We start from the raw sequence: 23,641 nt of genomic DNA on the forward strand, positions 1-23,641 counted from the left end.
ATTTGAATGTTTTCTACCAGTGAATGAATAGCGAATATGAAATTCTACATTTGACCAGTTTTGCATTTGGTTGACTTATGATATTTACAAGGACAAACATGAAACCTTCAGATAATAAAAAAGACAACATTCCTTCAGGAATACCATTACGCAGACATTTCATCCTAACAGCCATTTTTCTATATCTTGTAAGTAATAACATCAGGCACAGTCCATTTGTTGTGTTCAAGGTCCTGGTGTTATGCGATGTGGCTCAGTAGATTCCTCTGTGGACAAAAGCACATGAAAACACTCCTGCTTAAAAAAAAAAAAAAAAAACCCGACTTGCAGCACATTGTTGTATAGATGCATTGAGACATTAGTAAGAAACAGAGAATATTTATTAGGAAGTACCCACAGGTTGTGTATTTAGTTTTCTCAGTGTGTCAGATAGTGTATTTATTCATCTTTGTCTTGCTATTATCCATCCATCCATCCATCCATTTTCTCCCACTTATCCGTTTCCGGGTCGTGGGGGTGGCAGTCTGAGCACTGTCACCCAGAACACATTGCACTGATTAAGAACCTTCCTGCAAGTGGTGAGCCCACGGGAAGGTGGTGCCCGGTGTGGGACATGAACCCTCTACCTTGAGATTATAAGTCTCATGCTCTACCAACTGAGCTAGCCGGGGGTCTTGTTATTATTATTACTATCATTTTATTTTATATTAAATGAAAGGAAGGGATTAATATAATAATAATAATAATAATAATAATAATAATAATAATAATAATAATAATAATAATAATAATAATGATGATAATAATATGAATAATAATAATAATAATAATAATAATAATAATAATAATAACAATAACAATAACAATAACAATAATAAAAATAAAAATAATGATGATGATGATAATAATAATAATAATAATAATAATAATAATAATAATAATAATTACCGAACCAGGCCTGCTGTATATTGTTACCAACTTTAGGCGTTTTCAGCCTCATACTAATACATTTAATTGAAAGTCAGAAATTGAACCTTCTGTCTGAAAATTTTCCAATGAACTATCAAACTTTGCACAATATGTCTGACTTATATCATTTTCTGGTAATTAATCAATGAATTGATTCAAATTTTGGTCTGACATTAAACCTACTGATTACCATCCCCAGAACCTCTCCATTAATGTTACTAGAAACTGTAAAAATGAAGTAACTGAAGCTGTAATTGTGTGTACACTGAGATACACAAACGATAACATATGAAAACCATTTAAAAAGCTTCATGAAACAAACAACAGGGATGGATAACTTTACACAAAACTAAATCCTTGAATTTATTTTCAGCTTTCCTGACGTCAGTCCAGCAGTGTTGGAGCTGTTTCGTACCTAATGACAGCTTGTCCGCTGTTAGAGATGTCGCAGTATTATTAAGTGTGAGTCTCTTGATGAATGCCAGCTGTCAGAGTCTCAGCACCGAGCTGTGGGGACGCTAAAAGGAATATCACTTCCACCAGACGACCGACCTTGAGCTAAAACACTGCCATGCTTAATTCCACAGATGTTTCCCATTTTCAGTAGGAAGATCTATCTTGAGGCTCTTGGTTATCTTTCAGAGGGAATCGGCCACATACCAGAGATGTGATGGTACTTTCTGCAAACGCTGTGAAGAGCTTTTACCTGTTCACCTCAAGTGTACATGGAGTTAACCAACACTCACGTGTTTTTATATCAGGCACCTGCGGGGTCGACATACTGGGTGTGTTTGTGTGGCCCCTGGATCTGAACGTTATCGTCATCCTGAGGATAGAGGGATGTACTGTACAAAGGAAATATTCACAGTGCTTCACTTTTTCCTCATTTCGTGAAGGTAAAGTCTTATTCCACATTGGATTAAGATCATTGTTTCCCTAAAAATTCTACGAACAATACCCCATAATAACAATGTGAGACAAGTCATTTTGGAAAGTTTATAAATTAATAAGAGTTCACGTGCCCATAAGTTTTCACAGCCGTTGTTAGATAGTTTGGAGCAGTTACAGCCTCAAGTCTTTTTCATTATGATGTCACAAGGTTGCCACTTCTATCGTTCAATTCACTCCAGCTGCATCAGTTTAGATAAGAAACTTTGCTGCCGAGCCATTTTCTGATCCGTCCAGAGATGCTCAGTTGGTCATCTTCCCTGTTCTCCTGACGAGTCGCCCAGCTCCTGCAGCTGTAGAAACATCCCAACAGCATGATGCTGCCACCACCATGCCTCACTGTAAGGCAGTGGCCTGGCTTCTTCCAAAACCCGTCACAGAAAATGTATGAAAAATATTCTGTTTCTTAAAGTACATATTGACAAGGTCACAGGTAAACCAGAGGCTAAATAGTCGACAAGGATAATCCCAAACACACAGATGCACAGATGGACCGAGAAGAGTGAAGTTGATAAACATGAACAAGTCTGCACACATGATTGAGGAATATTGTCGTTGATGCATCAGCAACCTTGAAATCACATTATGTTTCCTTTTTCTGCTTGTTTGAGGTTTATCACAGCGGTTATTTTGCAGCTTCTGTTTGCTGTATTTCTTTATTCTTCATAATCTTTCTTTCAAGAACCATTAGTATCAGGATTTTTATGTCTCCCTCAAACTGACTGACGTCATGAGCTTAACCTAAAATCAGTCTAAATGCACATGCTTTCTGTCAAGCCAAGAAGTCATGGTGGGTGAAACAGCAGCCTTTTCATGATTTTCATTTCAGTTGACATTGTTTACAACACTTAGGAATAGGATAGGATAGGATAGGATAGGATAGGATAGGATAGGACAGGATAGGATAGGATAGGATAGGATAGGACAGGACAGGATAGGATAGGATAGGATAGGATAGGATAGGATAGGATAGGATAGGATAAGATAGGATAGGATAGGATAGGATAGGATAGGATAGGACAGGATAGAATAAGATAGGATAGGATAGGATAGGATAGGATAGGATAGGATAGGATAGGACATGATAGGATAGATCTTAAAAGATCTGAAGACCAACATTACACATGGTTTTATCATTATAATGACTATGAAAATACATTTGAGTCATTTCTAAATTTAAAAAAAAAAAAAAAGGATCATCAACCATAACTCTGGGTGGTTTGTAATGTTCTGCAGGATGAACCGTAGGGGGCGCTCACTGAGGTCACTCACTGGGTCACAACAAAGGTCAAGGTACTGAGCAACACATCTATATTGTCCATGTTTAAGAGTACAATACCTTCCAGAGAACTACCTCAACATCTTTGTGTTTTTTTAGTCGTTTGTGAGAGGATGTCATTTGTAGTTTTGTCACAGTTCAAATAAACTACGTTCGCCAGCCAAGCTTTTTTTTATTAAGATATGTTGCCTAGAAACACACGAGAAAGGGAAGTGATAAAGAATGACGAAAAATCCAGTACAATCCACAACGTGATGCCAATTTCCATGAACATTATTGACTGGACATCTCTGTCCAGATCTGAGACTTTCATGTTATAGCTTTTACTGAGATAAGGACTTTTATGTAAAGAACATTAGAGCTGCAAAAATACTTTCCTCAGACAAGGCTGACGGGAACATGTCTGCGTAATTCATTAAAAGAACGATCCACAGCTAAAAGCACAGTCTGGAGGACTCTTAATAATCAGACCAATGACACTATTTCTCAAAACAACACTTCACAAATAAAATAGACGCATTCACAGATGTAAAGAAAAGACTCCCTCTAATCAAATACAAAGTCCTGCATTAAGAATAAATATTATGAGCTTATAAGTCTGCCTGCGGATCAGGCCGGGGTGTTTTGAGAGCAGTGAGCGGATAGAAGGAGTTACCTTTTATCAGGGAGAGTGTCCGTGACGTCACCCCTGACCTTTCAGCCTCCCTCATCTGTTAAGAGTTGCTAATGCCGCCCGCGACACCTGTTGATGTCTTAACCCATCTGAGCGGACAGATCCAGCTCACGTCGCCTCACCGCCTCCAACAGAATGTCTTCAACTGGTGGCAGCATCACCGTATGCTCAAACAAGTCACCTGGAGATTAAGTTAGTGATCCCGTATGACCCTGATACCGAGTAAAACACACGGGTGAACAAAGTTAATTTTGCAGCATGTGTCTTTATTTTACAGATTTTCATTTATTGGCAAAGCAAATGATTCTTCAAGAAAATAAATGTTTAAATGGCACTTAAGCGTTAAGAAGAAGGCCGCAGAAGGAGGTCAAAACAGATGACATAAAAAAAAATTGAATCAAATCCTGGAGAGACAAGCTAAATCATACAAAACAAATGAACAAGTACATTTCAGAAACATGTTTGGATTTGTTAGATCTTACTGAAAGCTCTGTTACAGCGACATCGCTCCAAATCACAAGTAAAAGTACCTCACAACACTAAAAGCTCTAAATATACTTTCAGCATGATTGATTTTTCATTGAAACCAGTTCAAATGTAAAAGGCAAACCAGACAGAGCTACTCAAGAGGACGATTTCCCCTGAGGGAATGGGGGGGGGGGTACAGTCTCCCTCTGGTCTACATGTCTACACCAATGAAATTCATCCTGACAAGTGAATAAAGTTACTTCACAAGTAGACCAAGTGAAAAACATCTATCATTAACTCCCAGGCATTGCACTTAGTCTCTTTTGTGTGTATGTGTGTGTGTGTGTGTGTGTGTGTGTGTGTGTGTGTGTGTGTGTGTGTGTGTGTGTGTGTGTGTGTGTGTGTGTGTGTGTGTGTGTGTGTGTGTGTGTGTGTGTGTGTGTGTGTGTGTGTGTGTGTGTGTTATTTCATCTCAATATAGAAAACATCCCTCCCATCATCACAAATCGCCTCTCGTATCAGCTGAGCGTGAAGTTAACAGCAGTTATCAGTACGTCGAACACAGATTGCTCTTTCAGTTCCCCCATCGTCCTCAAACTGACTGAACATGTCAGGATCAGGGGTTTGATTGGAGTTGGCTTTAAGCCGACTTTTGCTAAGTAACAGACATAACATGAAGTCAGACCTGTAATCTTTCCTGCCGCTCGTTCACGCCCCCCCCCCCGCCACCCCCACGCCACCAACCCCTCGTCCGCACGCAACGCCGGCTCACATGTCGACGGTCAAGTCAATCCGGGCCAGGACGGACTCGTAGTGGCCGGGGTACATGTGTCCGTCTGTGACGTGGTAAGTAGATGTAATCACCTCTGAGCTCCTGAGTGAGTGGGTGGGTGGGTGGCGGGTGGGGTGGGGGGTGGAGGGGTGACTGGAAGGCCTGGGTCTAATACCTGAATGGGCTTCATAATGGAGGTTGAAGGGTAAGAAGTGTGGTTCTGCAGGAGCAATCAGTGATTGTTCTCAAAACAGTTGCACTTTGGTTCATTCATTCATTCATTCATTCATTCATTCATTCATTCATTCATTCATTCATTCATTTATGTTTTTACCAATGTGAGTGTAATCTTTAGCTTTGCGGACATTTTAACTGTAAATATCTCTGCAGGCACACCAGATGAAGCAACACTGTCATGTTTGGAGCTCTAAAACAAAGTCCACACAAGTGCCCCACAGTTAAAGCTGACTTTTCTGTTTTTTTGGTTGTTTTTTTAAAATGTTGAACGGATGAAAACATCGGGTAATGGTATGAGAGAGCGGATGGGTAGACTTTAAGCGTTGGGCAGTCGCTCCTGGCACATCTCCAGAGGTCGTTTGGACGCCCCCCTCCCAAAAACTTCCACATTGCTGGCCAGCCAGGAGACGATGTTCCCGGGCAGGTAGGAGCTGCAGTTGGCCATCGACTGGATCTCCACCGGCTTCAGAACACGGTCCCAGATGTTCACCTGACTCAGCTCGCCCACGAACGCTTGTCCAGCGTCAAAGCGCCCGCCCACCACGTCCTGGAGGCGCAATAAACAGCAGGAGGAAAACTTACAACCGCAGCAACATTATCCAAGCAGAAGAAGCGATCAGCAGATTATTAAATGAGCCTTCATTCAAGTTTTAACTTTCTTTGGGTGTTTTGGTCCTTAGTTCTTGTCTTTACATGTCACTGTGGTCATTAGATTGTAAAAGAATTGTTGTATTTTTGTTAAAAGTTTGTTCAATAATTAAAAAGCAAAAGCAAACTTTTAAAAAGAGAGTTTTTGCAGCAGTTCGTTTGGTAGATCGCTCTGTTTTCTCTTTAAGCTATTAGAAAATATTAATGGGATCCGATTGAGAAGCGTAAAGTAGAAACAGAAACGGTTCATCCTCAAGAGGGCATAAATATCGAAAAGCATATTAATTGCAAACAGCTGCGGAAATGTTTAATTCTGTACCAAAGTGAAGGAAAAAAACATTTACATTGTCGTGATCGGCACCATGAAGCTGCTCGTAAATCAAAACATTTCAATTCCGTAAAATTACCAACAGTTCCAACAAAAATGCTCACATTCTTCACTCGAGTAGAAATTTTAAAATTGTTCCAAGTATAATGTATTAGTATGAAGAAAATGGGCCAAGTAAGAAAGCTCATTTTCTTTTTTCCTCCAACAATTCCAAAGTAGGCTGAGAAGTGTGTGAAGTCTCTCTTTAATCAAGTGTTACTTATAGTTTACATTCAACCGGTCCTGCTCGCCTGAAACACAAACATCTTGTCTTTTTGTTTTGTTTCTGTCTCATTTATTATTTATTTAAATTGGAGTCTGTCTCACAGTTGGAGAGGGAATTGATTATACTGACATAACGTTACTAAATACAAACAATTAAACTCTCAAAATAATGTGACCCAGATGCAGACCAAAGAAAAATTATTATTTTTTGCCTGTGTTATATATTTATTACTAATGATTTGTACTCTTGTGACAAACTTTACCACATTCATTATTTCAGTGGCAGTACAGATACTGAATTAATACTTTAGGGGGGAAAATACTTATTAAACTTATTTTACTTACAAGTACAGACAAGTGAAAATGTAAGAAATATGCTTTTAACTTAATTGACACACGATTCCTTCTTATGGCATCTTTATCTTTCTCATTATGCGCACAAACACACACATTGTGTGAAATCATGAGCAGGGACACAGATCATAACTTCACTAGTGTCATAGTTTATTGTTTAAATAATTTTAAAAAAACACAGACAAGGGCCAAAGTGGGCTATTTTTCAAAACACCACAAACTAATTTAAACTGTTAATTTTATAACACTTGTTTGAATGAGAAGGTTTGAACGAAAGTAAAAAAAACAACAAAAAACTATTGAAGAAATGTGCGATTCAGGGACAATATAAGAAAACGTTGCAGCTGAATTTCACCTCTGTGAAAAACAATAGGAGCACTGATCGCAGCACCACTGAGAGAGGGTGACAGGTCTATTGTTATTTTGTTAATTGCACTGTCGTGATAACGTGCCGCCGCCTCATTCCCGCTGCTCGGGAAATGGTGCATCATAAATTCCAGCGCTCGTTACACAAACTTGGCAAGTTGAAGTGTTTGGCTGGTGACGATGTGAAAATGAGACATTGCAACTGTGATAAAGCACAGGAGTAATTAGACGGGTAATTCTTAGGCAAAGTGTTTTGCCCTTTTTGGATGAGGATGCAAGAGATGAACGACTCCATCTAAAAATAGAGGCGCTGGTGGTGCGTCCTCACCTGCTCCTGCCCCAGGATGATGACTCCTCCAGGTTTGATGGGGTGCCAGGCCGCCAGGTTGTCACCGGTTCCCAGTTTCTCCCCGTCCTGGTAGGCGTCCCACTGACCGTCTCGTGTGGTCCAGGAGATGCAGATGTGGTGCCACTTGCCATCGCGCACCTCTATGGGAAGCTGGGCCACCTGACATCCACACACGCCGTTAGATTTCACATCAACATTGCTGAGAATAATTTCACCCGCCACGGCGGAGAACAACTTGCCTTGTCATTGATGAGCAGCTCGATTGGGTTATTGCCCCATTCGATCAGCACAATCTCGTTGGCCTGTCCCGGCACGCCGTAGGAGAAGGGCGTTCCTATGCCGGGGCTGGCGCTGGACTTGATCCACATGCAGAGTGTGAAGGCGTACATCTCCGGCAGGCTCTTGGTGATCCGGCCATACAGGTAGTTAGTCCGCTGTGGGAGGGACAGCTTAAACTGCTCCGGGGATTTAAAATCACCTCCTGTAAGAAGAGGAGCAGAGAAACAGTGAGCAGGGATGGTGGGAGTGAGGTCAATATGCTTTCTCATGCATTTGTATGTGGGCAATGTACCTCCCACCTTTCATATTTTACACTTTCATAGTCAGGGCTTAAAATACTCCTAACAAGGACCCTTTCATGTCACTAATGCACAGTCAGAAGCATTTTCCTCAAAAAGCTGCTCTCCTACGGGCTCATTACTGTAAAATAGAGCAAAACCCAATACCTCATGTGCTCATGTATGTATATTTTGTCTGTGTTGCATTATCTGCCCTCTCAGCTGTATCACTAACCCTTTGTATTATTATTTCCCACTGCATTTACCCATATGACAGTGGGTTAACCAATCTCAGAAGGCTGGATGAATCCTTGTGTACCTTTCTCCAGCTCACTGATCCGGTCCACCAAAGCGTTCAGGGTGTTCTCTGTCTTCAGCCTATAGGCAGCTGTGGCGTTGGACAGCATGCTCTTCTCCTCCTCCAGGTTGCTGACTTTCTTCAGGAGCTGTTTCTCCAGCTCCCCCAGCCGTCGCTGCAGCAGGACCCGGAGATCACTGGGGAATGCAGCGCCGGATGTGTTGGCCCGCATCTGCTGTTGCTAAGGGAGGATGGACAAAATATTATGAGCAGGAAGTACACAATGATCATCTGGGACATTTAGACCCCCTGTGAGATCCAACTGATCTCTTACATCACTACCAAAAGTAACGGGTATACTTTTCAAACAAGTGGTTGCTTATGAAATTCCCCAAAATTCATTTATTGGTTAAGTCAAGAAAAAAGGGTTTTAATTCACTTTTCTAATGCTGGCAGAACCATAACTGTTGTGCCAAATATATCAAGTCGTTTATGAAGATGTTATGAAATTTTGAAAGCTCAGTAGGCTGGTAATTTGCATTTATCGAGGCAGTGAAGATACTAATATACCTTTACGCAAAGCCTAATTGAATACATGTCACTTAATCGGTCCTGCTTAATAGGTGGTTTGAGGTTGACCTGTTAGTCAATTAATCTCTTTCCACATATACTTCTTCTTTTATCCTCACGACACATTCTGTACCGGATTCTCAGATGTCAGTGTTATTCTGATCTGGTCAGAAATCAAACTATGGTTTTACGCACGGCTTTGGCACAATGCGCACTTTACCTCCAGGTTCTCCAGTCGGTCCTTGAGACCCTGCATGATTTTCCCAAGATTGTCGATGGTGTCGTTTGGATCTCTGGGAACGTCCCCCATCGTATTCTGCTTGTCTTTGCCCCATGAAGCGCCTTTGTCGTACTTCCTATCGTCGGAAGCGGATGCGCAGAGGGACAGCTTGGTGGTCAGCTCGTTGATGGCGCCCAGCTGTTTGGATATCGTTTCCTTCTGCTGTAAAATCGTCTCTCGAAGCTGCATGACAGTATTTCTGAGCTCCTCTTCTTGGCTCCCGGCGCTGAGCTCCGGGAGCAATGTGACGGGGCAACTTTCGTCCCCGCTGAGGGGAACTGCCCGGCAGATGTACCGCTTCCCATCGTCCGCTTGGCCCCTCGTTAGGTGGCCACAACACAGCGCGCAGACAAATAAACATCCATACAGGAAAGAAAACATAGCGCAGTCGTTTAAGGCTGATTAAAAATGATCAAAAATGAACACTAAAACCTAAGCTCTGTCCACGCAGTGTCCCTCTAACTTCAGTGCGTAAAAGTTCCCTGGACCAGATACCTTTAAACTGCATGTATCTAAAAGCATTTCTACAAAAAAGCCTCGTCCAGCCTGCAAAATCAGGAAAGTTCCGAGCGAGAAATCCAATCAACGAGTGAGTGTGACAACGTAAGCCCGTTAACGTGGCTTGTGCTCCCGGGACTATTCCTGGCGCGGCTGGTGCGCAGTGTGGTGTCGATCAGACAGCTCGACTTAGGAAAGAGGATTACCAAAAAAGGTGTTGGCCAACGCTCGTGGATAGGTTGTAGTAGGCTGACGTCACTGACCAGTAGGGTAAAACGTTTGCTTATTTAAATATGTGTCCATTTAATTAATCTGTAAAGACTTTGTGGAGGTAATTATCCTACAAGAACTTCTCTGTTTTCTCAAAATCATTTCATGCGTCTTTTTAGTATTACTACAATTGATTACAGACCTGGCCCACAACTTAAAGGTTAATTTGTTGTAAGGTTAAATATATCACGTATAAATGCAAAAATGGATCATGTAATACTAAAATACTGAAAGTTAAAAGGCAAATATCAGGTTGTTTTTCCAGTAAGATTTCTATCATAAGCAGGAGTGGCTGAGTTGAAAGTTGTTCTTAAACAAGGCTGTGAAGGCAAATACAGCAACCAATATGGTGAGTCTAAAAATATTTTGGCCATTTTAATTCTAATAAGACCAATAATAATTACCTGACCAGGCAAAGAAAAATCCATACCCTTAGTGGAGAGTTCTGCACTTTATCCTCAATATTTATTTCAATCTTTAATCTACTGCATCTATTTTAATGAGCAAACAACAAAACAACCTGAAAAGAAGTTTGATTTCCAAGAAATGCAATTCTCTTCATGTCTTATTATATTATTGGCTGCAGACGTTCCAACAGGTTTTAATGTGTATTCAACATTGGAATAACCAGCCAATTATTGGCAGAATAATAATATGAGGATGGCCCAAATATTCCATCACACTAGTGGAAGATTATTGCGTGTAACACAAGAAAACGTGTTTGTTTTCAGCAACACAAGCCATGAATAAACAGGATGCAGTGGTAAACAATTAGCAACTGTTACCTGCATAGCAGGAAAAGGTCAATAAAGCCTGGAGTGCAGACTGGAAGATGTCCCACTGTGCTTTGAACATGGCGTCCAGCCATGCACCAAATCACAAAGTCAATCCAGGTTGTTTTTTTTTGTTTTTTTTTATACAACAGTGAGAAATGACAAAGTAGAAACAGGCCAACACCAACACTCAGTGCACATTGTGTGATTTATTTCATGGAAAGAGTTCGGCTGTGGGAAATCTTGATTGAAGACGGTTTTTGGAATGATTCAATTAAAAGTTTCTAAAGGGAAACCTTTTTCATCCCAGCTTGTGGAAGTCATCACTCTGGACTGAGCTCATGATGATTCTCCCCATAAACAGCTAAATGTCTTTAAAAACACAACAATTCTTCCTAGAAGTCATTAATCATGTGTACAGTGGAGAGTACTATTTGAACATGCATGCCCTTTCCTGGGCTTCTTCGTATGGCGTTTCCATGTTCTTCCTGATCCTGAATGGTTGCTGTGCAGATCCCCAGGAGCCTCCAGACTTGATGGATTCTTGTTGACTCTGATGTCACCTTCTGTGATGGAATGGTGGCGTGTCAATGTTTATATTCACCTTCTCTCAAGCTTCAGCCCAGGGAACACAAATTAAGAACTATTTTAATAACTAATGTACCTGTACTGACATTAAAGGTTTCCCTGATATGATTAATACACATTTGTTTTTCAACAAACTAAAGAGTTTAAAATGTAAACTGGTGATATGGTGTATCAGTTCGACACTTCAATATCGGTGGAAATAGAATATTGGACAACTTAAGAGGGAAGGTGCTTCCTAATCAATATTGCAACCTCACTAGCAAATCCACAATTGCAATATTTGAAGGAAAAAAGCTCCAAAACAATTACTTTAACCTTTTGATGCTCAAAATATTTACGTGCCTTCTGAAGCACTCTTTGCTGCATCTTTTTAATTCACTTTATTTTATGATTGAATATTACACGTATTCCTGTAATATCTTGTTCTTGATCAGTCTATGTCATTATTTTTCTTATATCCTTTCTTATGTTGTGAAAAAAAATGGCTTTGTATTATGACATCAATTTTGCACACATGGTTCAAAAACAAATATATCCAAATGTGTGTTTCTACTAAACTTAATTTAGATGTATTTAACTTTTTTAACATATTTAACTTATTTAGCATTTATGTGCAACCTGTAAATCACTAAAGAATGTTATTTGTGTCTGCATGCATTAATACCAATTATGTCAACAATTGTGATTCATTCTATGACGTATTGATTAATGACAGTTTTCCAAAGTGTAAATATAGAATGCAGTGACCTTCGCTCCATTTATCAAACGTGTGCACACCACATATTGGGAGACTTAAGAATAACTTTGAAAAGGCTTTAATGAATTAAAATGCATATTTTTGTGTAAATTGTACTGAAAAGTTACATGCTATCTTGAGAAACATACATTGTGATGTATGTATGAATTGTATGCAGTATTCCAGTATAACTATATGCCATATAACTGTAAATCCCAGGAAGTCCTCTTGATGACACACCAAGAATAAATGAAAGCAGCTAATTTCTTTAGAAAGCTTTCATGTATTTATTTTATTTCTTTGTAAAGCGCTGTGAATCGCCTTGCGTTTGAATGGTTGCTCTATAAATAAAATGGCCTTGCCTTAAAAGGAATAAAAGAAGATGGCTGAGGCCAATGTGTCCATTACAGAGGAGAACAAAACAACTGAAAACGAAAGATCCAAGCACAAACTGCTCAAAAACAAACGTAATTACTACAAGCGTTTACTTCATTTTTACTCTTCCTCAAAGTGCAGCACGGTTCAAAGAACATAGCCTGCAACTTTTTAAGAGATGAACAGAAAGAAAAGTTTAAAAAAAAACAAGGCAGGATCCCGTCGAACTGATTGACCATCAACACCTTCAGTCTGCTATAAAAGGGGTTTTGGTACGTTGTGGTTGGATACAGTCTGAGCCTCTGCGGATCAAGCCAGGAATATTTCCTCCTCCTTGACGTTCACACTTATTTTCTTCTGCAACATCAGAGAAAGGCTACCTGCTGGAAACACCTGCTGGAAATGGAAGAAAGAGAAAAAGAGAGAAATCACCACTGATCAGATCACAGAAATTAATGTTCATTCCAAACTCGATGCATCAAGATGGAAGAGTGTGAGGACGGCTTGCCTCTGTCCTCTCTTCCTGTCCGTGTGTGTGAGTGAAAAGAGTTAATACCAGCTTCAGGCGCATGAATGGGCTTCAGGGTGGCGTTGATGAATCAGACTCAGTCTCAAGGAAAGTGCACTTCTTTCTATAGAAGGAATAATGCAGGGGTGATCCGGCTTCATCACAAGGGGCATCAGCAGCGAGAAAACACAAATCTAATGGACACATGAGTGGTTTTGGAAAGCCGCAGCAACAGCGTGTCATCCACTCTTCCCTCTCAGGACTTCAGCCCCCACCGAAAGAGAGAGAGAGAGAGAGAGAGAGAGAGAGAGAGAGAGAGAGAGAGAGAGAGAGAGAGAGAGAGAACAAGACACTAATGAAACAACCAGGACAGTGCAATAAGGCTGAGACAAACATCCTTTAGCAGATCATTATTACTTAGGGAACAGAGGATGCAAAAGAGAACCAGCATGTCACATTATATGTCAAATTATACCTTCCAATGTATGTGACGCTCACTGAAAAGAATAACTCCGGTGGGTTACAGGGAGGATGATCATGAAAGAGAGGATTGGAGCTCATTAGGAGAACTTTGGCCAAAAAATGGTTGATTAAGCCAGATAAATGGAAAATAATACAGAATTTCAACTGGACATGACATCATGATTTCCAAAGCTATTTCAACAAGCACTATAGATGGAAAAACAAACTCCTCAAGGCTCATTTGTGTATACTTTCATTTGTGAAACAGAAAAATAAACATGACAGCAACTTAATATGGTCCCTATATTACATGGTAGTATTGGATATGAAAAATGTAATGCTTTGTTCGCTAATGACAAACATAGTTTACTGATATATCCAACCGGCCAAGAAGACCAAGTGAGAGCAGCACAATAACTGTCAAACAAATGCTTCAGTGAATTTCAATATTATAATATACCAAATATCAAATACACCTGATCTGTGATATGAGAGCCCAAACTAAGCTGAAGAGGAAGATTTAGTCTATAGCAGTGATCCACAACCTTTTCCCCGAGTGATTCAAGTGTCTTTCATTGTTAAATAAAAAAAGAGAGAGAGAGAAAAAAATAAAAAATAAAATAAATAATTGCCAACTTATAGGTGATCCCCTCAGGACAGCCTGTACATTCCAAAAAAAAAAGGAAAAAGTTGAAGGCACCTCATCATTATATGTGAATTACAGTTTATTTTGTTATATTCTGTGACGATGCGTTTCTTTTCTCTGAGGATGAACTCTGGTGTCGCTTCAGCTTGAAGTTTCAAACTTTCTTTCGTCTGTTTTTCACCACAAAAGATGCATCGAGCTGTAATTCTTCTTCTATTACTTCTATTAAGCCATATTCTATGTAATTAGACTATTCTTGTTTTCTTTTTGATCGATTCTTCTTTCTCTTTAGCCAAACTTTCTCCTGCTGATTTTTTTCAAACATTTTCAAATAGACTACACAGATTTAATGTTGACGCTTTAAATGAGTAGTTTAGTGACATAAGTAAATTGAATGTTTATCTATTTTTAAGACAGAGAAAAGGGAGGCTGAAGAGGGAGATGTTAGACAAGAGGTGACGAAGGGCAACATCTACCGTGGCAACCCATCATAGAAAGAGCTGAAAGAAATAGGATAAATAAATAAAAGACTGGTTTATCCAGCTTTTAAAACATGGCTTCTTCTTTTTTTCCAGTCATTTGATCTCTGACTAGCTTCAAATCTCGTGTTTTGTTTCTGGTAAATGAAAGGACTTTCAAACAAACTTGGCCTCAGACGATGAAAAGTGTGTGCTGCCATCTTGTGGTTAAAACAGCGAGAAGAGAGTCAATTAAAAACAATTGGCTAGATGAGTGGATCATAAAGATGGCATGAACTAGTAGATGTAACTAAAAGTTATGTTGTGGAAATGTCCCTTATACACACACACACACACACACACACACACACACACACACACACACACACACACACACACACACACACACACACACACACACACACACACACACACACACACACAGTCACAGATATAATAAAATGTTTTATTAATAATGTGACTAAATATATTAAGTGTGACGTTGATAAGTGAGATACTATTGTTGTTGTTTGGTTTTCATTGTAGCACTTTAAATTAAATTAGATGTACATTGTATATAAAGTAAACAAAAAAAACACACAGTATCTGTCGTATTTTTTGAAGTATGGGGGATTGTTGTTTTCCTTGTATTACTGGTTGTTTTTTTTAATTCAGTTTAACATGCCTGAATGGTTCAAAATTAGATATTTAATTTTAATATATGAGGTTGTCAGACGAAAATCTAAAGAATTGGGAATTTACCCGTTATAGTTTGACAAACTAAGGGCCGCAACAAAGCTAGAAACGGCCCTGCATACCATCATGTTACAGATGGTTCATTCTCTTCACCCTGTGCTGATTCGAGGAGATACAAGACCATCGAAAACGATGGTCTTATAACTACGGTTTTTGCTCTATATCCTTCCGCTTGTACTAGAAAAATACCTTTACGCTATAAACTGCAGCTGATATTGGCCAATAATAATTGTGTTAGTTTTTATGTCTATAAAAATACTAAGTATGAATTACTGTGCTATGGTTATACTTTTACAAGAAGTATTTATTGTGCAACTCTCGGAGGCATTTCACACAAAAGTGCCTGACCGCAAGCGACAGCGCGAGCGCGGCGCGTAGAGCGACAGCTTCCTGTCGGTGTTGTCGGGTGAGTACAGCCGTTTCGCTTTTTTTTTTTTCAAAGTTTGTGGAAATTTTGCACATTTTGCGTAACTCCTGGTGAGCACTTGGTTTCTTAAGTATTTTGATCGGCACTGAGAACTTTCAAGTTTGCAGTGTGCGCTGTGTTTCTTTTAAACTGAGCTTCTTGCTGTGGAGTGTGCGCTTTCTTTCCGAAAGCTAACAGTTGCTAGCTAATGCTTCAATGATCCTGCGTTGCAGGCTTATTTTGTGCAACTTTTACCGCGTTCGTGCTTGGCTGCATATGCATGAAAGGCACTTACTAAACGAAAAGGTTCTCCCATGCGACAAAATACCATGTTAAATAAAGGAATAACGTTGCTGGTCGCACAATTTGTGCTAGCTGGCGCGTTGATGATGTCATCACCGTGCGCCTTTAAGTCGGCATGTTCGAAGACCTGCCGCCGGTTTGTTTGTGAGACTCATTTTCACCGAAGCTGCTTATGGTCTTCGTTTGTGCAGCCTACATGGGACTATAGTGACCAGACGGTTCTGTGGAGACTGCAGCCCGGTCTGTCCCTGGCCTGCGGTCACCATGGCCTTCGTACCGGCGCCCAGCCCCACCGTGGTGGACCAGACTACCCTGATGAAGAAGTACCTGCAGTTCGTGGCTGCACTCACCGACACTAACACACGTAAGTTCTCATCCTGTACTGCTAGTGATCATTAAAATCAGAATATGGCAAACAACACCCCATGAACAGTTTATTTAATAAAGTATTTAATAGATATTGGGATCAGAATAGCAACGTATAATACTTTGTAGGTTCACACTGATATTATGCTGAGGTATTTTAAAGTTTTCTTGAGTAAAGTAAAAGTGGAACACATAATATTAACATAACACTTTAAAACAGACTGGGGAATATGTGGCCCTTTACCCCTGCTTGACCGGCCCTCAGTACTATAGAAACAATCAAATGAATATTACTGTTATAATTGGCTTTATTACATCTAAAATTGTGACATTTTCACGTTATTGGCTTTTAGTGCAATATTGATAGTGTCTAGCACCTTGTTATTTCATAATGAGTATATTAGAATGATTAACTTTCATTCGGGCCACAAGTGAGAAATTTCAGTGGAAAGAAAAGTTTTCACACAGAGGACTACATAACATAGCAATAAAAAATAAGCAGCAAATGGGAGCATCAATAGCAACAACTCGGAGCATTAAAAAATTGTAAATGAAAAAAATATAGTTTTTATTTCCTTATTTATTGAACTCTGAATTTGGAAAATTCTAATCATGATTTACAGATGAAGACTGGGATTCTTTTTTAAAAAATGTTTTATACTTATCAAGAGATAATTCATATTAAGCAAAACTCAAAAGTCTTGGTGATCAATAGTAGTGCCAGTTTTTCTTTCTTTAAAAACTACTTGTTATTTAGTTTCATATTAATCTAAAAAAAAAAAAAAGACGCATTTTCATTCTGAGTGTAATGAAGAATACGTATTGCATTCACTTTTGAAATCTTTAAAATCTAAAATAAAATCAGGTGTAGTGTGGAACAATGTCAATACTGTATCTCAGTAGAATGCCAGTCTTTTTAGTATTGCTATTTATTGAGTGTGATGAAAGGTTGTAAGTGGGGTTTCATGAACAATAGACGTATATAGAATTAATTTACATCAATATCAATTGGATTATAAATCAAAAAATGTAATGATGACCAGATATGATATTACACACAATTTTTTACTATTTAAATGATTTAGTTGAGGCACATGTTTGCATCATTGGGCGATGTGATGAGAGCGATCTGCTTTAGTCCAGTTCAAGGTACCCGTGTGCTTGAGTGTGTGTGTGTGTGTGTGTGTGAGAGAGAATGTGATTGAGTGTTTCACGGTGTACATCTTGATCAATCTGGACGCTGAAAGTAAAACTGATAAGATCTGAGCGCCCCTGCTGTGCACATGGAGATTTCTCCCAAAAGTGGAAGTGATTAGCGCGTGTGATTGATGGTGACACTCTGTCCTTCAACTTCCAGCTGATGAAACTAAACTCAAGATGATGCAGGAGGTCAGCGAGAACTTTGAGGTGAGTCTGATCAATGTTTTTCATCTTTTGATGAGGTGTATTCATTTTTAGTGTCTCAGCAGGTGGATTATGATGAATAAGAAAAACACCCACTGGGTTTGTAATAATAACCTTTCTGATGTTTGGAAGTTGTCCCTCAGGAGCAGATCCAGACTGATTAAACTGATTTGACGATGTCAAACTGCTTTCTTGCATCTTTTCAGAATGTGACTTCGTCCCCTCAATACTCCACCTTCTTGGAACACATCATCCCTCGCTTCCTCACCTTTCTTAAGGATGGAGAGGTGCAGTTTCTTCAGGAGAAACCGACACAGGTATGTGCATGGACCTGTTCCATGGCTTTCCTGTCAACGTGGTTTGACAGATCTGCAAAATGAACGTCTCAATGTCTGCACAGAAAATCTCCTGAAGTGAATCGATTTGACTTAATAGCCTCAAATGACATGACTGTTTTCAAAGCTGCATTATAAACCTGCTAACATTCATTCTTTCTTTCATTCATCCATTCATTCATTGATTCAGCAACTACGGAAGCTTGTGCTTGAAATCATCCACCGTATTCCGACAAACGAGCACCTTCGCCCACACACCAAGAACATCCTGGCGTTGATGTTCTGCTTCCTGGAGGTATTTGCATCTGTTGGATTAAAATCTTTCAGGGAGTTTTAAAAGAATTCTTAAGGATTTTTTTGTTACTAATTGTTGATTTAGTTTTATTTCCCACTTGACAAATGCACAGGATGTTTTTCAGCATCTGTCATATTAAATAGCTGCTTTGGATAACATCCGCTTTTAAACAAAACAGTGGCCAAATACACTGAAATATTCAAGAGCAGTCAAACTAATAAGATTAAGGGTTATGTATCAGCATTTAACATGTATGGACGAGCGTCTGCATGACTATCTCAAACTTTCTCTTTATATGCAGATTGAAAGTGAGGAAAATGTGCTGATATGCCTTCGCATCATTATTGAACTACATAAGCAGTTCCGGCCGCCGATCTCTCAGGAGGTGAGTTACTACTGTTGATTTTGTTTCAGCACCTTAAATGTTAAAGAATTTTTTAAACAAATGTAAATATAACAAATTTTCTTCTGCTATTTGTCTCAGAAGACTAATTTTACGTTACGTTATTCAAGACGGGAAACCTTCATATAGAATAATCAGATGTGCTTACCATTTATAACTTGGTACCTACAGTGATCAATTAAATATGTTAAAGAGAAAAATCATACGGATGTATTAGCTGGTGTCCTCTCATTCATTATAATCCTTTCTCCTTCTCAGATTCACCATTTTCTGGACTTTGTGAAGCAGATTTATAAAGATCTTCCCAAAGTTGTGGTCAGTAAACCTCAGCAGCATGTGATGCTGGACTGCTTTCCAACACTCGCCTATTTATTTATTTATTTTTCTCAATTCTCCTGTTTTCTTGCACCACTTTCCCCCCACACAGGCGAGGTACTTTGAGAATCCGCAGGTGATAGCGGAGAACACGGTTCCCTCTCCAGAAATGGTGGGGATGATCACGTCGGTGCTGGTGAAAACTGCACCCGAGAGGGAGGACAGCGAAACACGAACAGTGAGTCTCCCACTGTTTAACATCCTCCGGTTATCACCTATTTCCCCAGTATCGTCTCTCACCAGAGGATGGTAGTAGAGCACTGTGGCAGAATACCTGCAAATACAGGCACAAGAGTAGAAAGTGCATGAAGGGATCTACGAATGAAACCACTATAATTAATGCAATTTTTAAGAACCACAGTAAACCGAGTATTTATCCTGCAAGCGGTTTAGACAAATGAGTGCTCGCTGAGAAATACAATGATTTACCTTGAATGACGACATCAATCTCTTCACTGTTCAGCGATAATGCGTGTTGTTGGGATCCGTTTATTGTATCCAGCAGTTGGATAACTTGGTTCACATCGTGTCCTTACATTTCTGCGTTGTTTCTTGTCTGAAGCACACCATCATCCCTCGAGGGTCCTTGTCTCTCAAGGTGCTGGCAGAGCTGCCCATCATAGTGGTGCTGATGTATCAGGTGAGTGAAGTGTTGCTGGATCTGTGCTTTTATGATGGATTTTTCTTCATGCAGCTGCATCGAGCACAATGTTTCACTCGGAGGAAAAAAGAAGACATAAAAGACCAACTAAAGCTTATGTAGCTATATAAATAATCTAAAGACCTTTATATTCTTGGCGGGAAAAATGTTAAATGCGAGAAAGTAAACAAGCACAATAAAGCTTGCTTATATACTTTTCTATCAAGAGGTATTTATGAAAGGCCTTGTGAAATGAAAGATGCTTTTCTCTACTTTTGATCACGTCTCTGTGGGCATGTTGTTTGGTTATCTTTTCATCTGAGCCAGATGATTGTCAGGAGACTGGGGGGGGGGGGGTTGTACGCAAGGCGCTTTGTGTACGCGTTACACAAAGCGCCTTACAAATGAAAGTGTAGTTTAAAAGTGGAACACGATGTTCTGTGTCGATGGACAAAAATCATGTGGCGCCCCCTAAGGGCAGCAGTGGCCTGAAAGGTTGCGCCTCGAAACTCTGGGTTTTTAATTTAACGGTTGCATCTTGAAGTACAGCTGGTGCAGCACAGGATCGAAATCATGGTGATTGAATGGAAATCGCCCTCCTGTATTGTTTCATTAAAGCTGTCAGATAATTGGGTTTGTAAAAGATCGGGTCGAATTGTTTAGACCTGTGTGAGATTTGTTTGTTTATTTATCAATGTTGTATATTTGCTCTTCTCCTCAGCTATACAAGCTGAACATTCACAATGTGGTGTCGGAGTTTGTCCCCCTCATCATGAACACCATCATGCTCCAGGTGTCTCCGCAGGCAAGGTAAGTTCTTTCTGTGTGAGTGTGTGTGTGTACAAGTGTGTCTTAGATCGAAGTTCTAGTGCACCTATAATGAATTCAACTTTTAATTCCTTTCTCCGCGTCTTCTTCCCTCCGATCAAGTGCTAGATGGGTCTGCTCAGCACATGGCTGGCTAACACTGGAGCTAAATTCCATTTCGGGGAAGTTAAAATTGTAGAAATTGGCGTCGCAGGAGGCGAAACATCTCCAGATAGGAAGGGGGTTGTGTTAAGCATTCTGAACAGGAGGGAAATGGAGCAGAGTTAATTTAGAAAAAATACCTCAGGACTTTCTGGCACTGGCAGGTATAGAGCGAGAGAGAGAGAGAGAGAGAGAGAGAGAGAGAGCAAGAGAGGGAAAGTTTCTCCTCCGTTCACTAACAGCTGTGACGCAGACGGACAAGTCACCCATGTAGAATTGACTCCCGCATGTAGACGCACAGTTTCAACCTCTGTAATTGCCACTAATGCAGGTATACAACATCATTAACAACATCATTAATGTCTTTGTCATAAAATAAATGGTTTTTCTATGTAAATTGTTTCCCTTGTAGACAACACAAGCTCTATAACAAGGAGCTGTACGCTGACTTCATTGCTGCACAGATCAAGACTTTGTCATTTTTGGCCTACATCATCAGAATCTACCAGGTACAGTTATTTTATTTTTTTTAATTGTTCATCTTACTTTAAAGTTGACTTGCCATTTTTTTCCACATTATTTCATCTTACTGCAATGTTTTCCTTATTAAAAATGACCTTTAAATGTGTTTTTTCTGCCGTAAGGGGAGATTTCCTAACTGTAAATGATAGAAAAACTCCTCAAATGTTCAAAGTGACAACCATGGGTCCTTTTTTTGTTTTGTTTTTTTAAAGAATACTTAAATCTCAGCTCAGGCTGGGCATTTTAGAGATCAAGCCTAAAGGATGGCAGGTTGAGATGGTTTTGACGTGCGTGGAGGAATAGATATGAAGAGATATTGTTGACGTATTGGATGGTGGCGTTGCTGGGCAGAGGTGTAGTAAAGTAGTACATGAGGTGGTGTAACAGTAGGGGGGGGGTCGATGAAGGTAGATGATCAGCTGTGGCGAAGCAGCTGAACGTATCGGTAACTGACATCACGTCATGTTTTCTTGTGGTTACGTGCTGATTTCAGCAGATTTTCTAGATCTTCATTGCTGCTTGTGGGTGTGAGGTTAGTGAAGACACTGAAAGTAGGAAGTATAAAGATAAATGCTTTATTGAAACTTTTTTTTCCTCACACTGAATAAGACTGCGCAGTACCGCTCAGTGGGGTTCCCCTTCTCGCCTCATAGCAAGAAGGTTGACGGTTCAGATGCTCAGAATGGCCGCCAATTGCCCAACTCGGACCGGAGGCGTTTTAGCTATGAGGCGAGAGTGCTCAGCTTATCATGACACCGCAGTACAGCACCTGTCATAAATAATCCATCTGTAATACCTCCATTAATAGAGCTTCTGGCTTTATGGAGTTCTTTAATCACACCCTGTATAAAAGCAGAGGCTAATTTAAATGGCTCATAGGCTCAAATATGTGTTTCCTGCTTGTAAATCATTTATGTTTAAGATGCTCTGCAGCTCTTAGAGGACAATGATTTAAAAGAAAAAAAACAGCCAATAGTCAGAAATCTTATTTTGCGTGTTTGTCCGCCCTGTCAGGACCTGGTTGGGAAGTATTCTCAACAGATGGTAAAGGGCATGCTGCAGCTGCTGTCCAACTGCCCCTCAGAGACCGCTCACCTCCGCAAGGAACTGCTTATTGCAGCTAAGCACATTCTCACTACTGACCTGCGCAGCCGTATGTATTCACACACACACACACACACACACACACACACACACACACACACACACACACACACACACGCATGCATATAAGCTATTGTGATGCAGAATAATGAGAAAGCTTTTTTCTTTCTCGGTAAACACTCAAGACTCTAAATATTGTAGTTGGATCTGTTCTCGCTGGTCAAAACGGTTTTCTGGCCTGTTGCCAAAGCATTCTTCACCTTTCACGTTTCACTCATGTGAAGTAACATTTTGAGCCTTGTTTTGATTTTGGAACTGAGAGACGGAAAGTGAGACTGAATGAAATGACTGAGAGCTCAACCGTCCATCAGTGAAATGTTGAGACAATGATTTTGGTTGATTTTTCAACATTTTACCCCAAGTTAATGCTGCCGTTTGTGCTCCAAACATTTTCACTGATTCAGGCTGTTTTTCTGACACACATTTTACATTGTAAAAACAATTAAAAAAAACAGGAATTCATCAAAAACCACAAATTGATGCTTGTGTGGTATTTGTTGTTGCAAAATCTGAGAAAAATCTTTAATAGAAATATGTTATTACATCATCATATAGTTCTTATTTTCCAGAACACTCGTTAGTGTTGTCATTAAAACCCTTAGCGTGTTGTGTTTCAGAGTTCATTCCTTGTATGGACAAACTTTTTGACGAATCCATCCTGATTGGTTCTGGCTACACGGCTCGAGAGACTCTAAGGTGAGTTCTTTTGTATGTGTGCTCACGATCGCCCCTCAATGATGTGAACTCCTCGGTGTCAGTGCCGTCTCCCTCTCATGGATGATTTCTCAGCCAGGTGCGTGTTAAGTGTCTCTGCATATTAATCAGGCACTTCTCGCCGCCGCGGAAATTCTCAGGGAGGCCGACTGCGAACGCCGCGGCACTGATCACACTGTCAAGTTGTCATGTGCGCCTTCATCTCCAGCGGGCAAGCTGCCTGCACACCCTCCCGTAGTTCGATTGCAAAACCTCCTTGACCCTCCTCACTTGCCAAAGTAGCTCACCTCATCAACAAAATAGCTGTCATTTTGC

General features: G+C 40.0%; 2 protein-coding genes across 3 annotated transcripts in view; one reads left to right on the forward strand and one right to left on the reverse strand.

The window, feature by feature from the left end:
* Positions 1-4,116: 4,116 nt before the first annotated feature.
* LOC308122069 (neuronal pentraxin-2-like) lies at positions 4,117-10,031 on the reverse strand. 2 transcript variants are annotated; one of them, XM_080483693.1, is made up of 5 exons: positions 9,301-10,031; positions 8,532-8,751; positions 7,895-8,136; positions 7,635-7,814; positions 4,117-5,893 (listed from the first exon to the last, which is right to left on the reverse strand). In XM_080483693.1, the coding sequence occupies exons 1-5, from the start codon at positions 9,739-9,741 to the stop codon at positions 5,663-5,665; spliced, it is 1,314 nt and encodes a 437-aa protein (XP_080339819.1). In that variant the 5' UTR covers positions 9,742-10,031; the 3' UTR covers positions 4,117-5,662. The 2 variants fall into 2 exon arrangements, with proteins under 2 accessions (XP_080339819.1, XP_080339820.1); XM_080483694.1 differs by having other exon boundaries at positions 8,532-8,745; positions 9,301-9,837.
* Positions 10,032-16,403: 6,372 nt separating this feature from the next.
* Positions 16,404-23,641, forward strand: part of trrap (transformation/transcription domain-associated protein) — a gene marked incomplete at its 5' end in the record, with an annotated part of 79,616 nt that continues 72,378 nt past the window's right edge. The window contains 12 exons of the mRNA XM_080463528.1: positions 16,404-16,503; positions 17,863-17,912; positions 18,116-18,226; positions 18,435-18,539; positions 18,841-18,924; positions 19,201-19,257; positions 19,370-19,495; positions 19,880-19,957; positions 20,679-20,767; positions 21,339-21,435; positions 22,463-22,601; positions 23,230-23,308. Of these exons, the coding sequence (XP_080319654.1) occupies positions 16,404-16,503; positions 17,863-17,912; positions 18,116-18,226; positions 18,435-18,539; positions 18,841-18,924; positions 19,201-19,257; positions 19,370-19,495; positions 19,880-19,957; positions 20,679-20,767; positions 21,339-21,435; positions 22,463-22,601; positions 23,230-23,308 (1,115 nt within the window). The remainder of the gene's footprint in view (positions 16,504-17,862; positions 17,913-18,115; positions 18,227-18,434; positions 18,540-18,840; positions 18,925-19,200; positions 19,258-19,369; positions 19,496-19,879; positions 19,958-20,678; positions 20,768-21,338; positions 21,436-22,462; positions 22,602-23,229; positions 23,309-23,641) is intronic.

Source organism: Lipophrys pholis (assembly GCF_963383615.2).
Source record: "Lipophrys pholis genome assembly, chromosome: 1".
NCBI classification, from domain to species: domain Eukaryota; kingdom Metazoa; phylum Chordata; class Actinopteri; order Blenniiformes; family Blenniidae; genus Lipophrys; species Lipophrys pholis.

What these genes read in the sequence shown, in the direction of transcription:
- LOC308122069 (XM_080483693.1), bottom strand. Translation starts at nt 9,741, where the DNA reads ATGTTTTCTTTCCTGTATGGATGTTTATTTGTCTGCGCGCTGTGTTGT. An exon ending in ACCGACTGGAGAACCTGGAG is followed by an intron (nt 8,752 to 9,300) that starts GTAAAGTGCGCA and finishes ATCCTCCCTTAG; the next exon opens with CAACAGCAGATGCGGGCCAA. An exon ending in TCATCCTGGGGCAGGAGCAG is followed by an intron (nt 5,894 to 7,634) that starts GTGAGGACGCAC and finishes TTGCGCCTCCAG; the next exon opens with GACGTGGTGGGCGGGCGCTT.